The 17637-nt window shown below is 42.6% G+C and overlaps 1 protein-coding gene across 3 annotated transcripts in view; it reads right to left on the bottom strand.

The window, feature by feature from the left end:
• The window catches only part of GALNT10 (polypeptide N-acetylgalactosaminyltransferase 10), a 211708-nt gene that overhangs the window by 43000 nt on the left and 151071 nt on the right, over window positions 1-17637 (bottom strand). For all 3 annotated transcript variants that reach the window (XM_056516826.1, XM_056516828.1, XM_056516827.1), the window contains exons 5-6: window positions 2055-2240; window positions 1499-1682 (exon numbers count right to left, since the gene is read on the bottom strand). In XM_056516826.1, coding sequence (XP_056372801.1) covers window positions 1499-1682; window positions 2055-2240 — 370 coding nt within the window. The remainder of the gene's footprint in view (window positions 1-1498; window positions 1683-2054; window positions 2241-17637) is intronic.

Consider the following 17637-nt stretch of genomic DNA (forward strand, 5'->3'; position numbering starts at 1 on the left):
TGCCGCACACTGTACCCTATGAATATAATACTGCCACACACTGCGCACTCTGAATATAATACTGCCACACACTGCACTCTCTGATTGTAATACTGCTACATACTGTACCCTCTGAATATATATACTGCCACACACTGTACCCTCTGAATATAATACTGTCACACACTGTACCCGTTTAATACTGGCAAACAATGTACCCTCTGAATATAATACTGCCACACACTGTACCCTCTGAATATAATACTGTCACACACTGTACCCGTTTAATACTGGCAAACAATGTACCCTCTGAATATAATACTACACACTGTACCCTCTCCTGTGCCCCTCATCATATTGATGCCCCCTGTCCTGTGCTCCCCACATAATAATAATATTATTATGCCCACACAATAATTATGCCTCGTCCTGTTCCCCCACATAATAATGCCTCGTCCTGTTCCCCCACATAATAATGCCTCGTCCTGTGCCCCCCACATTTAATACTAATGTCCTCGTCCTCCCCCCCACGTAACCCTGTGCTCCTCACATTTAATTTCCCCTGTTGTGTGCCACATATAATGCCCCCTGTCCTATGTCCCTCACATATAATGCCCCCTGTCCTGTGTCCCTCACATATAATGCCCCATCATGTGCCCCTCTCATATAATGCCGCCTGTGATGTGCCCCTCTCATATAATGCCCCATCATGTACCTTCACATATAATGCCCTCTGTTCTGTGCCACTGACATAAAATGCCCCCTGTTCTGTGCCTCTCAGATATAATGCCCCCCTGTAAATATGCCCCTCAGATATGCCGCCTGTAATGTGCCCCTCAGATATAGTGCCCCAAACATAGTAAAAAAAAGAAACAAACTCACTTAATTCCCATTCCCACATGCAGGTCTCTCCCTTGCTTCTGGCTTGCAGTGTGTGAGCAGCGGGGACGGGGATCGCATCCCTGCGGCTCACACGCTACAAGCCAGAAGTGTCTGCAGCGTCTGAGTGAATGGTGGAGCCTCTGCATTTACACTTGCTTGCGTTGCTGGGTGACACCTTCGTGGGATTTATCCTGAATGTATGCGGAGTTGTGTGGAAGCAATCCGGACATTAAAACAAATAGCTGATGTACTTTTGTTTTGGTCATAATTACAATCTTAGGCTGCAATTGTTATAACTTGTTATAGTTGTTTTGTTATTTATATAGGGCCACACCTATCCGACTGTCAGTGGCAGCATATAAAGTGTTTTTTGAGCTAATAAAAGCCGTAATAAGAGGGATAAAAGTAAGGCTGGAGACATATTCTACACACCATACACACACTGTGGTTAGGTTATATGCCCCAAACCTCATGACAGTTGCGCTTTAAGTTTTATCCAACCTTATTGGTATTTTTTTGGGTTCTCTGATAAATGTAATTACCAAAGGTAAACTTATGAGGTTGTGGATACCCATCATTATTACTCAGTTTTTGGTGTTTTTTTCTAGTAGAAGTTTAAAAAACAACTGAAACTCACTCAAAAGGCTCGCTGGGATCAGCGTTCTGAATCTCTGTAGGAATGGGGATGCGTTTGTAAAACATCTCCCAGTCGAAGGCCCCGCGCATGGCGTCTCCAGCTTGTGTTTCGTATCCAAAATGGTCGTGATCGACGACATCAATCATCGGGCACACGATTGTCTTGCGGTTCTGGGCTATACGGTCTGTGGGAGGAGAGAAAGTGTAATTTTAGACAACTCCAAAGATGTGTTTTAAAGTGAACATAGATAATCATTCATGTATTGTAAGTACAGCAAACTGTGGATACAAAGCAATGAGCTGATTGTACATAATCTCCCCAGTAGTAAGTAATTTAGGTCAGACACTCTGCCAAAACAAGAAAAGACGTGAGAAATTCCAGACCTCTGGAGAACAGTTGCTATGAGGATTGCACAGGAGGGAAGACACAAATAGGACTTTGTAGTAGGGAAAAGACATAGAACCATCTATTGCTCTGTGAACAGTAAATGCATTGAACAATGATGTATATAAATGATGTAAATTACATGACAGAGCGCTATCGGTGGGGTTCTTACCCAGCAGCGGAGGAAGCCAGTTCACATTGGCCTCGCAGTGAGAGTCTAGGAAAGTGATGACTTCTCCAATGGCCACAGAGGCTCCCAACATACGAGTGCGAATGAGACCTTCCCTCTTCTTGGTACGGACAATTCTAACTTTAGGAAAATTCACCATATATTTTTCCAGACGTTTTTTCAGATGTTCTGAAATGGAAGAACGAGAGACATGCAGATGAGATAGAGATGACATTGCTGAGATTAAAGGAGAAATCCAGTCAAAATATTTCATTCATGAAGTCTGTAATCTTGGCCAATCTAAACGGCCTCAATGGAGTGTTGAAACCCTTTTCATAATGTTTAGAGACTTCAGTGTCAAGAAATCTGACATCTAAGCAAAGTTCTATTCATATAAATGACAGCGTGCCTGGGGTGTTGTGTCAGATTTTCAGTAGCCAGAATCTCTAGGCAGTGCCAAAGAGGTTTGAGTTCTCTATAGGGGCCTTTAGTTTTGGAACAGAGGTCTAAGATGACAAACTTTAAATATGTAATGTCACTGCTACATAACAGATCGTTTTGTGTGTGTATACATAATATAGTATTTTTTTTAAGGGTTCCTAAGATTTAGAATTAAAATGGCTCCAGGAGGAGTTGAAATGTTGGAATGCTGACATGAGATATTAAATCACCTTTTTTTGTTGGAGTGCTGCACCTGTCTCTGGTTCTTATCTATGGATGGACTTTGATCAATTCTTCTGGGACGCTGGCACCACTGTTTATACTGGATTGGATAAGTAGTGTTGCGTTGCTTTGGGACTAACTATATATATATATATATATATATATATATATATATATATAATTATTTTTTTATTTTTATTTTTTTAAAGGGTTCCTAAGATTTAGAATGAAAATTGCATCAGATGTTTCTCAGTTCTCAAAACTAATAAGCAACTTATAAGACTTGAAAAACTTTATGTATTCATATGGGACCCGTAACAGAGATGAGCGAACTTACAGTAAATTTGATTCGTTACGAACTTCTCGGCTCGGCATTTGATGACTTTTCCTGCATAAATTAGTTCAGCTTTCAGGTGCTCCGGTGGGCTGGAAAAGGTGGATACAGTCCTAGGAGACTCTTTCCTAAGACTGTATCCACCTTTTCCAGCCCACCGGAGCACCTGAAGGCTGAACTAATTTTAAGCAGGATACGTCATCAACTGCCGAGCCGAGAAGTTCGTGACAAATCGAATTTACTGTAAGTTCGCTCATCTCTAGTAACAGTGACCAGATCACAAATGTGGTTGCCAAATTTAGAAAGCCTATTTCTATATATCCTATTAAAGGGATATTCCAGGCAAAAACTTTCTTTTATATATCAACTGGCTCCGAAACAGATTTGTAAATTACTTCTATTAAAAAATCTTAATCCTTCCAATAGTTATTAGCTTCTGAAGTTGAGTTGTTGTTTTCTGTCTAACTGCTCTCTGATGACTCACGTCCCCGGGAGCTGTCCAGCTCCTATGGGGATTTTCTCCCATCATGCACAGCTCCCGGGAAGTGACATCATCATTGAGCAGTTAGACAGATTTACAATTTCAGAAGCTAATAACTATTGGAATGATTAAGATTTTTTAATAAAAGTAATTTACAAATCTGTTTAACTTTCCGGTGCCAGTTGATATATAAAAAAATTTTTTTGCCTGGAATACCCCTTTAAGGTATTCTCAGTTAATAGAGAGGGGTACCCTGGTCAGGATCCTTATCTCTTGACCAGATTGGATAGTAGAGACAAAGAGCATCTCACTATGGAGGAACTGTCTTGTAATGCACTATATTCCCTATGGTGACGCTGTGGAGAAATTGAACACTTACTGCCAAGGTTTATCAACAGATTGATCGCTCGGGAGACACTTTTGGATCAGTTTAACAAACAGCGAATGTTCAAGGACTACTACTTAGAACTACTTACAGAACAAGGACAGTCAGCTGGCTTCAACTACTTTTGGTGCCAATATGCTAAGAACCACCCTTGTATTAGGCTGCATTCAAACCTTGTTCTTTACATACGGGTGCCGGATCCGGCTGGGGGAAGGGAAAACCGGGCACTCCCGTACCCCAGCCGGATCAGCCCGTGACTCCATTTACTTTAATGAGCTGACCGGAGTCAAACGACTCCAGTCGGCTCAGTTTTAACCCGTATCCGGTTTTGGACGGGATCGTAAACAGTAGAAAGGTAGTATATTAGAAAGATAAGTGTTCTGCATTATGAAACAAGTAGCTAGCTTTTCCCGGACAACAGGAAATGGACTATTGCATTCAAATGTATAGTACATGTGGGCAGAATAGATTTTGATATTAAAAGGTAAGAATATAGAAACAATAGACCTGGTAACAGACAATTGCTGTCCTATGTTAAATCTAGATTAGCAGCATAGACAATAAGCGGACTCAACAACAATTTGGGTCATAGTAACTACTGAACAGACTGCCAGAGATTGTAATCAGATTTTAATTGACACATAAATCGTCTCGGAGTCAGTGTTCTGCATGAACAAGGGCAGCTAGGGGCAGACTTTTGGCACACAGCCTGGGCATCCTGGTTCATGTGTACTAGCTTATTTATAGAAACATGTTAAAGCTACCAGTAAATAAGTGATCAATCATAAAAATAAATACTTTTTTTTTTTTTATAAAATAAATTAAAAATATAAAATCCCATTGATCCCTAATTAAAAATTTTTGGTAATTTTTGATATCTTTGTAGATGTCTTATGATAATTTTGTGTTTTGGTTTTCTATATTTTAGTGCTCCAATTTCACTTTTGCAGCTGATTCGAAGAAAGCATATGCCATGTGCACGGTACAATTTAGTCTCTCTCTCGAATTCTCCTAACATGTGTAGTGGAAGAGAGAGTGGTGCAGTTTTCCATGGCAACCAACCAGATTCCTTCTTCAATTTTTTTTTATTGACAAAGCAATTGGTTTGCTATGGTCACTGCATCACTCTTCCTCTACACATGTTGTCATCAATCTCCTCCTTTTGAATGCCACGAAACTATGCTGCTGAATAATGCCTGTGCCTAGGGCTATGTTCTCCCTAAAGAATGTTCACACGGAGAATCTCTAAGCGCATATTCTGTATAGTGTGCGCGCTGGCAAAATCCTCCGGCACTTGAACCCCACAGGAATGCGCTGTCTCAGACAGTTTTGCATCCCGTAAGGCTTCCACACAAAGAATTACCACGTTCATTCTGTGTGGACACGGACAAAGGAAAGGTCAGGAAAGATCTGGCATGGAAATTCTACTTTGTGCACAGTAAAGCAGAGTCACTTGGAATTAAAAGTGACTGTGCTGCTGCGGAATCTACTTCCCAATTTCCTATCCGGAATTCGGAATTAAATTTCCATCCTGTGAACCTAGCCTACGATTCTGGTTGTTTACCACATGGATGATCCTCCTTTTGAACTTAGACTAACAAAGTTGCGAAGTAACTTAGAAAGCTTTAAAAAGGGAATGTACGGTAAACATTAAAGAATAGCTAGAGAAACATAAGAAAAATGTGGTTTGGAGAGGTTAAATTTATTGTACAAATATCAAAACCTAAGAATGAAAGCAAGTGGAACCAGCCATCACCTCACAGAAGACATACAGGTGTTTGCTTTATAGTATACCTTCTGTGTGGCTAGAAGTCTGTAAGAATAACTAACTGTACCACATGGGATTTTTTATAGATTTGTCTCAGGCTCTGAGACTTTTATGAGACTTTTCCTGTCTATTTGTCTTAGGCTCTGAGATTTTTCTCATCTAAAGTGCTGTGTAGAATAGACAATAATGTCAATCCGCAAGATTTACTAAGCGCTGTGTGACGTTTGATAAATTGCACGGACAATAGACCCATGCTCAGAGACTTTTCTGGTCTAAAGTACTGCGGAGAATAGACAATGATAGTAAATCTCCCCCAATGTGTCTAAAGTATACAAACCAAATACTCTGCTCAAAAAAAATGAAGGGAACACTGAGATAACACATCCTAGATCTGAATGAATGAACTAATCGTATGAAATACTTTCGTTGAATGCGCTGACAATAAAATCACACAAAAATTATCAATAGAAATCAAATTTATCAACCCATGGAGTTCTGGATATGGAGTCACTCAAAATCAAAGTGGAAAACCACACTACAGGCTGATCGAACTTTGATGTAATGTCCTTAAAACAAGTCAAAATGAGGCTCAGTATTGTGTGTGGCCTCCACATGCCCGTATGACCTCCCTACAATGCCTGGGCATGCTCCTGATGAGGTGGCGGATGGTCCTCCCAGACCTGGACTAAAGCATCCGCCAACTCCTGGACAGTCTGTGGTGCAACGTGGCGTTGGTGGATGGGGCGAGACATGATGTCCCAGATGTGCTCAATCTGATTCAGGTCTGGGGAACGGGTGGGCCAGTCCATAGCATCAATGCCTTCCTCTTGCAGGAACTGCTGACACACTCCAGACACAGGAGGTCTAGCTTTGTCTTGCATTTGGAGGAGCCCAGGGCCAACCGCACCAGCATATGGTCTCACAAGGGGTCTGAGGATCTCATCTCGGTACCTAATTGCAGTCAGGCTACCTCTGGCAAGCACATGGAGGGCTGTGCAGCCCCCCAAAGAAATGCCACCCCACACCTTTACTGACCCACCGCCAAATCGGTCATGCTTGAAGTTGTTGCAAGCAGCAGAATGTTCTCCCCGGTGTCTCCAGACTCTGTCACGTCGGTCACATGTTCTCAGTGTGAACCTACTTTCATCTGGGAAGAGCACTGGGAGCCAGTGGCGAATTTGCCAATCTTGGTGTCCTCTGGCAAATGCCAAACGTCGTGTTGGGCTGTAGGCACAATCCCCACCTGTGGATGTCGGGCCTTCATACCACCCTCATGGAGTCTGTTTCTGACTGTTTGAGTGGACACATGCACATTTATGGCCTGCTGGAGGTCATTTTGCAGGGCTCAAGCAGTGCTCCTCCTTGCACAAAGGCGGAGGTAGCGGTCCTGCTGCTGGGTTGTTGCCCTCCTACGGCCTCCTCCACGTCTCCTAATGTACTGGCCTGTCTCCTGGCGCCTTCATGCTCTGGACACTACGCTGACAGACACAGCAAACCTTCTTGCCACAGCTCGCATTGATGTGCCATCCTGAATGAGCTGCTCTACCTGAGCCATTTGTGTGGGTTGTAGACTCCGTCTTATGCTACCACTAGAGTGAAAGCACCGCCAGAATTCAAAAGTGACCAAAACATCAGCCAGGAAGCATAGGAACTGAGAAGTGGTTTGTGGTCACCACCTGCAGAACCACTCCTTTATTGGGGGTGTCTTGCTAATTGCCTATAATTTCCCCCTTTTGTCTGATCCATTTGCACAACAGAATGTGAAATTGATTGTCAACCAGTGTTGCTTCCTGGTGGACAGTGTGATTTCACAGAAGTGTCATTGACTTGGAGTTACATTGTGTTGTTTAAGTACTCCCTTTATTTTTTTGAGCAGTGCATGTTAAATATATATTGAACTTGAGAGTTGGCCAGATCTAAAATAGCCCCAGGTACAGTAGTGAGCTCTTTTGTACTCTCACCCTTATAGCAGTATCTCTGTAAATCCAATAATATCCACTCTGTAGGTTTTGGTCATTATTTATGAAGTAAACTCTCCCTGCCACACAGCTCGTTTACATGGCGCCTGCAAAATAATGTTTCTTTCCTCTCGTGCGTTAAAAAAAAAAAATCAACTGTTTTAACTTTTTCCCTTGCAGTCCTCTGGGGGCACCGTGGTAGACATTAAAGCTTTATGGTTTTAATAATTTAGAAACTGTGTGTGGCTTTCAAGGAATAGACATGGCAAGAGTGGTCTCAGCGGGGAGCTGATAGATCAGATAGATGTATTTTGCCAAGGATTTTTACAGCTACTGCAAAACGAGTCACGGTGCCAAAACGGAACAAAATAATGAGGTATATGTGCATTAATGCATTGACTTCTATGAAGCTGCATTCAGGAATTTACTCTTATTTACTTACTGTATACAAGGTAAAATTTACCTGATTGTTCTTCAGAGGAAAACACCAATAAATACACTAATATATATTGTTTTTCCAGACTCCTTAAACAATTCTTTAGCCACACTGTTTGCTAAGCAAAAGCCAAATACCAAGTGTTAGTTTGATAATATTTTATAACATAAAATAAGACCAGTGTACTACACTGCTGGATCTTGGGGCTTTTGTAGAGAACCAGCTTCAACAACCACATTGTTCAGAAAGGTTGCCGGCATATTTATGAGCACCAACAAATTTTCTGGTCCCATCAGCCAGGTAGAAGATGGCGGACAAGACTTAGCATGAAAGGGACCACCTGCTGAGGATTGTGTATCCTCAAAGGTGATGGTAGAAATAATAAGTAATAGTGTGTTTTTAGGAAGGTCTGAATAGATTACCACCGTGCAAATTTGGCTCTAGAGCCAAGATCTTTACATGGTCCTACATGTGGTAGTAGTATTTATCATAGTACTAACATAGGGTAGCAGGTCAACACACTCGCTGCAAAGACAAACACATACAAGCACACACTCATCCATAATGCATGGTCTCCAAAGTCATCTTTACACTGATGTGTCTACAGCTTTAGTGCTACCAGAGGACACCTGACTGAAAGTTTAGTAAGATCTGTTGCAAGGCTGACCAAGTGAGGAATGGGATCCACTGTGCCCACAGATGGTTCCATTGGAGGTATTACTCCACCTAAAAGTTTTCTATCCAGTTGTTAGAGAGGACTATCTGGTGGATAGTTAAAATGGAGAACTGTGGGGGATATCTTTTCATAGAGGAATCTGGTGAGCACTGGTGGCATTGAAGGCTACGGTGAAACATGCTTCATATAGAGCTCTGGTGGGCAAGGTTTTATGTAGAGCTCTGGGAGACAGTTTCATGGCGGTCTATGGTGGATACAGTTTCATGGAGAATTCTGGGGAGTTTCAAGGGGGGCTCTGGAGGACACTGTTTCATGTAGGATTCTGGGACATTGTTTCATGATGGTCTCTGGGAGAAACTGTTTCACGGAAGATGCTGGTGAGTACTGTTTCATGGTCGACAAAGTTTTACGGAGGGTTTTGGGGGACATCAAGTCACGGAGGGCTCTGGGGGAGACAAATTTGCGAGCTAAGTGCCTCACTATTTCATAGTTTCACATTTGCATCTATTACACTATAGCTGTATAGCTCTCCATGTTTTAACTGCATATTCATGTTTCACCTATATCTTTGTGCTGGCAGTGTGCTGCTGCATTCTTCTGTTGCTGTATATCTAGCCTAGTAGCGTGCATCTGTAGGCCAGGTCCATATAATAGTTTGGTATCAACTAAAGTGCTGGCTGACATTCTTTGTCTGTATTGCACATACGGGGGAGTGGCTACCTCCATGTTGGCCTTGCACCCCACCCACCTCTATCAGGTGTGTATATAAGGTGTCTCGGATGTTCCAGACCCTGCCATGCTTACTGAATTGTTCACACAGAGGCATATTCACAGTGTAGGGTCCGTCCCAATGAGGCCACCTTATCGCTGTGGGACGGTCCAAGCTATTTGACTGTCGGCGGAGACAAATTTGCGAGCTAAGTGCCTCACTATTTCATAGTTTCACATTTGCATCTATTACACCATAGCTGTATAGCTCTCCATGTTTTAACTGCCTTTTCATGTTTCACCTATATCCTTGTGCTGGCAGTGTGCTGCTGCATTCTTCTGTTGCTGTATATATGTTTATATATATATTTTAGGTGAAGTGAAATTGAAATAGTAAACGATAATTTAGCAGATGTGGTGTTTTTTCTTTTCTACGCCATTAACCTTGTAGTTGAGATAACATGTTAATTTCATACTTTAGGCCGGCCTGATTACAGCAATACCAGATTTCTATAGTTTATGTCATGTTTTACTAATTTTAAAAAAAATTCTTAACTTTTTTGAATTGTTTTTAATTGCCTTTTTTGACCCCTGTAGCTTTTTTTTTTCTTTTTCGCATACCAGGCTGTATGAGGGCTAATTTTTTGCGCCATAATCAGTTTTTTGTATCGGTACCATATTGATCAGACTTTTTAATCGCTTTTTAACTTTTTTTCTGAGGATATTATAAAAATTGCAATTCTGTGGTTTAGTTTCTTTTTTTTTTTACATTTACCGTACAGGATACATAATGTTATATTTTAATAGGTCGTAAATTTACGCACAAAGCAATACTAAATATGTTTATTTTTATTATGTTTGCATGTTTTTATATAGGAAAAGGGGGTGATTTAAACTTTTATTAAAACTTTTTTTTTTTACACTTTATTCATCTGTATGAGGAATCTAATGATTCCTCCTAAGAGTCTAATAGAGTTCTATTGAACTCAATTGATCTGTGTGCTCTGCGATCCATTGATAGAGCCTTGCCCAGCCAGGATCCATCAATGACAGAGCCACGGGACAGCAGGGAACAGAGGTAAGCCCTCCGGCTACCTCTATAGTGGATCTCCCCCCTGCGATCACTCTGCGGGGGGGAGGGGCGATCCACACCACTAGCCCACCAGGGGGCATTGACATGTCCCTTTGGACGCTGCTGTCAGTTTTGACAGCGGCGATCTAAAGGGTCAATAGCCAGCCGCGGCGATCGCCGCATGCTGGCTATTACCGGCGGCCCCGGCTACTGAGAACAGCCAGGGGCAGCAGAGTATGGAGCGGGCAGGAGTCCGGAGCCCGCTCCATACAGACTTCTGAGCGCCGCATGTTGGCCATTAGCGGCGGTGTGAGGTGGAAGCTTGCGTCCCGTGCAGACTTGCGTCCACTCCTCCCCTCAGCTCTGTGAAGCTAGAGGACGCAGGTCTGCATGGCAGAAAGATGGCAGAGCAGGGGAGAAAGGACGTGCACAGCTTCTCATCTCCCCTCCTCCTGCTCTGCATTCGGAGGATGCAAGTTTCCACAGTCGGGGGCTGCAGAGTATGGAGCGGGAAGGAGTCGGGAGCTTCTCCATACAGACTACAGAGCGCCGCAGCGCTTGTCAGGTCCGGCCCTGCTTGCCCAAAGTAGGGCTAAGGGCCAGAAAAATTCACCTGCCCGGCGCCCGGAACTGCATGTCCCGGGCATCGGGCGATAGGAATTCCATATCCCTGTATGTATAGGTGGGTTTTTGGTTTGGATAATATACCTTGTTATGTTGCAAGGCTTGTTGGAGGGTCAGACTTTGAATTACAGGGTAGTTACCACTAAGGAGTGGCACTAGAAAGCTTTCTTTTTTTAAAGAATGCTCGAGTGCATCATTGCTTGGAAGATTCCATGTGTCAGCTGGATTTCTTAAAAATATCAGTACCCCTTATAAATTATAGAAGAATTCACTTTCATGCTGCCTCTTTTAAGCACCAAAAGTTATGCTTGGATAATGTCAATGGCATGCCGGCAAAAAGTCAGTACTTAATGTTCCACTAGCTTTTGATTTTTTCAGCTTTGATCTGTAGCAAAAAAATGCAAGGTATAGTGCCTACCATTACAACCATATGTCTCTCGAACCTATTCCTAATCCAAAAGGGCTGGAAAGCTACTAGCCTACACTATAGAAAAGTTGCCGAACAAATGAAAATCCAGCTCTTGAAAATAAAACCTTGCTTTTTATTTTTGAGCATGCAGTCCATAAAAGCATGTCAGTATGCTTACTAAGTTCTTGTTCACAGCATAAGCCCTAATGGTATATGTATGGTATGTGAAAACACAAAGGACATATCACAACTGAAAAGATATAAAATTAAAAGGTATAATCAAGACACTGTCATGGAGTAAAGACCGGCTTGTTTATAACTAGAAAAGCTGCATCAATAAAGCTCGAATTCAATTCACATATAAGTGCAAACTAATACCTACAATGCATGACATCTATGTAAATCTGTATATTCCGCGATTACAATAAGCAAAATAGTTGTGGCACTTTACCGCAGGTACCGATGAACAGCAGCGGGGATTGAAAACAATTAGGAGCACTGCTGGCTGACCGGCAAATGCAGCTCAATGCCGTCCGTTTCCCCAGCCAGCCGGCTCAATGTTAAATGGGCACTGTCAGATACAAAAACTTTTGATATGTTGTAAAGCATGTATAACCAATAGGTTTTGCAATTGCTTTCATTAGAAAATTTTCAGTATTTCATACTGAAAAAGCCAGTCAAACATCAGCCCCCCTGTCTACTTGGACACATATTAGTCCTGCTGTGTCCAGGCATCATCACTTATGTCATGGACACACTTCCTTGATTGACAGCTGTGAGAGCAGGGCTCACAGCTGGAGGAAAAATCCTCCCACTGTCAGCTTGTGTCCCACTACTGTCAGTGAGGACAAGCTGGGAGTTGTAGTTTTGCTAATGCTAGGGGAGATGTGAGCACAGACAGCATACTGAGAGAGGGGGGGGGGGGGGGGCGGAAACCTGCACAGTGAGACCACGCCCCCTCCCTTTGAGAGGAATTCAGACTAGTGAGCTAAATTAAAAGTGTAATAAAAAAGTAAAATAAACGTGCTAGACACATAAAAATTAGATGTGCATGGTGAGGATGAGGTACTGAGTGATATATTATACAAAATGTTTTTTTGTTGGATCTGACGGGTGCGCTTTAAATTACCTATCCGCACTACTGGGGAGCACATATATAGCTGCATTGCGGGGGGCACATATATACTTGCGCTGCAGGGGCCAGACATATAGCGCTATATGTCTGCCCCTGCCCCCCCCCCCCCCCCCCCGCAGCGCATCATATATCACTTTCCGGACTGACTGACTTTAAAACCCGGTCGGGAGCCCTGAATGGCCACTCTGTGCCGGCCATTCAGAGCTCCCAGTGGGGGATTTGAAAATGAAACATAAAAGGCACTACATATATTGAAGGGGAGCAGAGCATGCCACCCACTCCCCTGGTTAATAACTTCTGATCAGCTGACTCCCGCAGCCAGTGAACTACTACTCCCATCATGGAAACCAGGCTGATCCATGATGGGTGTAGTAGTAGCCCCACAGCACTGCAGGAATCCGCTGCTTTAACCATGCTCAAAAGTAATAACGGTTCAAAAACTTATTTTAAAAATCGAGTGTAAACCGATTACATTAAAGGCTCATCCGTTTGCCATAGGTTTCAATGTTGAGTTTAAAGAACCCATTTTTAAACGTTTTTTTTTTTTTTTTTTCCAGAAAAAAATACTGCACGCAACATTTGCAAAAGTATCAAATGGATTTGAGAACGGGAATAGATTAATGGGGACAGATGTTAATGTGAACGAGCCCTTAGAGAGCTGGAGCCATTCAGGAGATCCAGAAGTCGGACCTCCCTATCCTGTGGGGATAAGTTACTTTTCGCTACACAAACACTTTAAATGTCAAGTTTATTTAGATACTACAAGTGCCTGTTTTTATGCTAAAAGAATTAAGTTTAAAGAGTATCTGTCACCAACTACTTCTAACCCCCCTCCCACCCTTCGAAAAAAATTAAAATAAAATTCAGAGCTTTAAAAAGATCTGTATCATACCTTTATTCATGCTTACATAGTGCCATCTCCCAGCAGGAGAAAGTGGGCATTTCCCAGCAGGCATGACATCACTGAAGCCTGCTGGGGGACCACTTCGCCCTCACATTGTTGCAGCGCTGTGATGAATAGAAGACCTCAAGCAGCTTTAAGTCTGTGCAGCAGCTTTCAGTCTGTGTATCTTTCAATGAGGCTCTTTGCAGCCTGGTGGCCAGAAGTATACAGCAGAAAAACTATCATAAAATGTGCTTTTAAAAAAAAAATTTTTTATGGAAGCCAAGTACAAAACTTATTAATTTGGCATAAGGAATCAAATATTAAAAATCATATTTAATGACAGTGCCCATTTAAAGATTATCTCCGGCTGGACTGAAGATTTTCCGGTGTTATTCAGTTATTGTCGAATATTAAAAAGGCAAGAATGTCTCAAATTTTTAAGGGTAAATTCACACACAGGAGATTTGTTACAGAATTTTCAGCAACAGAAAATAAGTTCCATTCAATAAAATATTTTAAATCGATAGGACAGTTGCAGAAAGTTCTGCAACAAATCTATTGCGTGTGAAATCATCCTAAAGGAAAGTGAAGCCCTTTATATCCACAACACAGGCTTCCGAGTAGACCGAGAGGTGCAGATTATGCAGCCATAAATTCCTAATCTAGGTGGATCCTCTAGAGCCATTGATCTAGGCAAACGAGAAAGCTGAAGAAATGCTGCATGACATCTAAGTGCAGTCTTCCCTTTTCTCTGCAAACCTTAAGACAGGACTAATCTGCAGGAGAAAGTTGAATAGAATATTCATGCGGTATATGGTAATACTGTGGAGCATGCTTAAGATCTCCACAACTCCCAGAATAAGATAACTACGGCAGCTTTATTGGCTTTAAGTGTGATCGACGAGGAGTTTATGGGTCCAACAGGTGGCAATTAGAACCTAAGCACCGACTGTACCATTAAGATTCTAATCAGCGATGAAGGGCAACGTGCAACCAAAGGGCAACCGAGTGAAGCTGATACTGTTTTACCAGCAAGCGATCTTTGGGGACTGAACAGACGGGAGGTCTGTGGAAAAATAAAGAGGCGCTAAGGGAGGCAATTAGGGTTCTGGCAGACAAAGCGCAGCTAAATAATTTACTCTGATTGCCGAGAAAAAAAGAACAGCTGTTCAAATTTAGCATGAAGATTCCTATATGGAAGGAGCTGCCAAGGCGAGCGAAATTATTTATCAGCCGAAAGGAAATAAATAAGGGCTTCTGATATCTTGATTGTCAGGACTACAGCGGGCTGATCGCAGAAATAAGGAATTCTGCAGGAAAATGTTCCGAAGGTAAATGAAGGTTACCATTACTACAGATGACATGTGTGTGCAACAAAAAATAGGTGTTCACATCTGCGTCGGAGTGACAGAATCCACTAAGGAGTAATTGAGTTGAAATTGATGTATTAACTGATGTATGAAAAAAAGGCATCTGTAATTCCTTATGGGCGTTAAAATAATGAACATGTTCATCATTTGCCACCATGAGAAAGAACGGTTGGAATAACAAAATCAGGCTAAAAAACAATAAAACAATGGGTGTAAAAATGTGAAAAAACTGCAAAAATTTTGACAGCTTTTCTGGTTTAGAAAAACTGCAGTATTTTTTATGGCTACAAGTACGAACGAAAATACACTGTGTGAACATGGACATAATCTGAATTACATTCGAGCATGATGTATCAAATTTATTAGGGGGAGTAGGGAGCTTGAAACATACAGGGGTTGGATTTATCAACACTTGCGCGGGATTAGTGACGCAGTTGCCCACAGCAACCATATTACAGCTTTAATTTTTTTTTTTAGAGGCCTTTTCAACACTAAAAAACACTCAATCTGATTGGTTGTTATCGGTATCTGCTTTGCTGTTCCTCTGTGCAAATTTTGATAAATCTCCCCTATAGTACATTTGAGGCTCTCCATGTACCACAAGCTGAAATCTAATTTCTGGTATAAATTATATCAAATGTGAATTATAGTGGATGTTACTGTGACATTTACCAACTACATAAACATTACAAAGGCCAAGTCTCATCCACTTAATGGGAGCGGGATGGCAGGGACTTTCTGCAGGATAATACTTTGGATCTTGCCTGCCTGAATGCATTATTAAAGTTATGGTTGATCAGTGTACATTATTTAAGATAAAAAATATCTGAATAGAGCATCCTGCACTACCTTCGATACCTAGTGTCAGTATTATTAAAGTGTACGTGTCACTAAAACAAAAACAACAAAAAAACTTTTGTCAGATCAAATTATTATTATTTTTTTTATCAGTAGGGGTCTTAAAGGGGTTATCCACCATTAGGTGATTTTAGTATGTACCTGGCAGACAGTAATGGACATGCTTAGGAAGGATCTGCGCTTGTCTTGGGCTAAATGGCTATGTTGTGAGATTACCATAACACTGTGGCTAGCTTTCTGAGAACTTGTATTTCCTGTTTTCAGTTTTCTTGTTTGCCTACAAATCTCATGATACCATTTTCTTCCTTCCCACACATCAGCTACCCCACCCATTGAAACATAAATGAGCTGCAGACCTGTGGTTTTCAATCAAGGTGCCTACAGCTGTTGCATTACTTGCAGATTGCTCTCTCCATCCATTGAAGCAGACAGGCTCCCTATCATCAGCTGACTAGTGAGTCAGGTCTCGACCGCATTGCAAGCTGGGAAAAATCCGAGACAGCAGTCATTTTGTATGCTGTTAAAAATAAATATTGTGATGAAAATCACATAAGAATTGTGAAAAAAACGTCACACACAGGTACAGACATTATATTATGAACTACACTAACTTTACAGCCCCTGTAGCATAGTCAAATAAAAAAAAAATCCCGGAATACCCCTTTAAACCTTGACCAGTCGGTAGAAGGAGCAGAGAGAACTGCGCTGTCGCATGCTTCTCTCCTCACTCTGGGGGAGAATTATCAAAACTGATTGGTTGCTATGGGCAACTCAGCAACTTTTCCTCTGGGCAGGTTTCGATATATCTCCCCCTCTGTGTCTATGTAACCAAGATGATCCCATAGACTTGTATTATGCGACTGTCTCAGTGTCATGAGACACAGAGCCAGGAGACAACTGACTAAGTACTCGTTCTAGCGAATTGTCTGGCTCTGAACACTCAGACGCAGACCAATAAAACCTTTTGATATGTCTCCATGACCTATCAAAAGTACCGTATTTTCCGCCGTATAAGACGCACTTTTTCTTCCCCAAAAGTGTGTGTGTGTGTGTGTGTGTGTGTGTGTGTGTGGGGGGGGGGGGAAGTTGGTGCGTCTTATACGGCAAATACACACCTATCGCGGCGGTCCCTGCAGCCATCAACGGCCGGGACCCGCAGCTAATACAGGACATCACCGATCGCGGTAATGCCCTGTATTAACTCTTCAGACGGGCGTTCAAAGCTGACCGCCGCGTCTGAAGCGAAAGTGACACTAACCCGGCTGCTCAGTCCGGCTGTTCGGGACCGCCACGGCGAAATCGCGGCGTCCCTAACAGCTTAGACGACACCGGGAGGGAACTTACCTGCCTCCTCAGTGTCTGCTCCGTGTCGGGATCCCCTGCATGGCCGGCGCTCTCCTTCGACGTCATCACGTCATCGCACACGCCGTCCCGTCATCCAATAGGAGCGGCGTGCGTAGCGACGTGATGACGGCGACGGAGAGCGTGGATCCCGGGGAAGAAGACGTTCGGAGCATCGGGGACACCACGGGGACGCGGCGACAGCGATGGAGCGACATCCAGAGCAGCGGTGACGGGTCCGGAGCGGTGGGGACACGTGAGTATAACCTTCAATACCAGTGGTCTTCAACCTGCGGACCTCCAGATGTTGCAAAACTACAACTCCCAGCATGCCCGGACAGCCGTTGGCTGTCCGGGCATGCTGGAAGTTGTAGTTTTGCAACATCTGGAGGTTCGCAGGTTGAAGATCACTGTTGGGTTCAGAATCTTTTTTTTCTAGATTTTGCACCTTTAAAATTGGGTGCGTCTTATATGCCGGTGCA

This window comes from Hyla sarda, chromosome 4 (assembly GCF_029499605.1).
Source record: "Hyla sarda isolate aHylSar1 chromosome 4, aHylSar1.hap1, whole genome shotgun sequence".
Taxonomy (NCBI): domain Eukaryota; kingdom Metazoa; phylum Chordata; class Amphibia; order Anura; family Hylidae; genus Hyla; species Hyla sarda.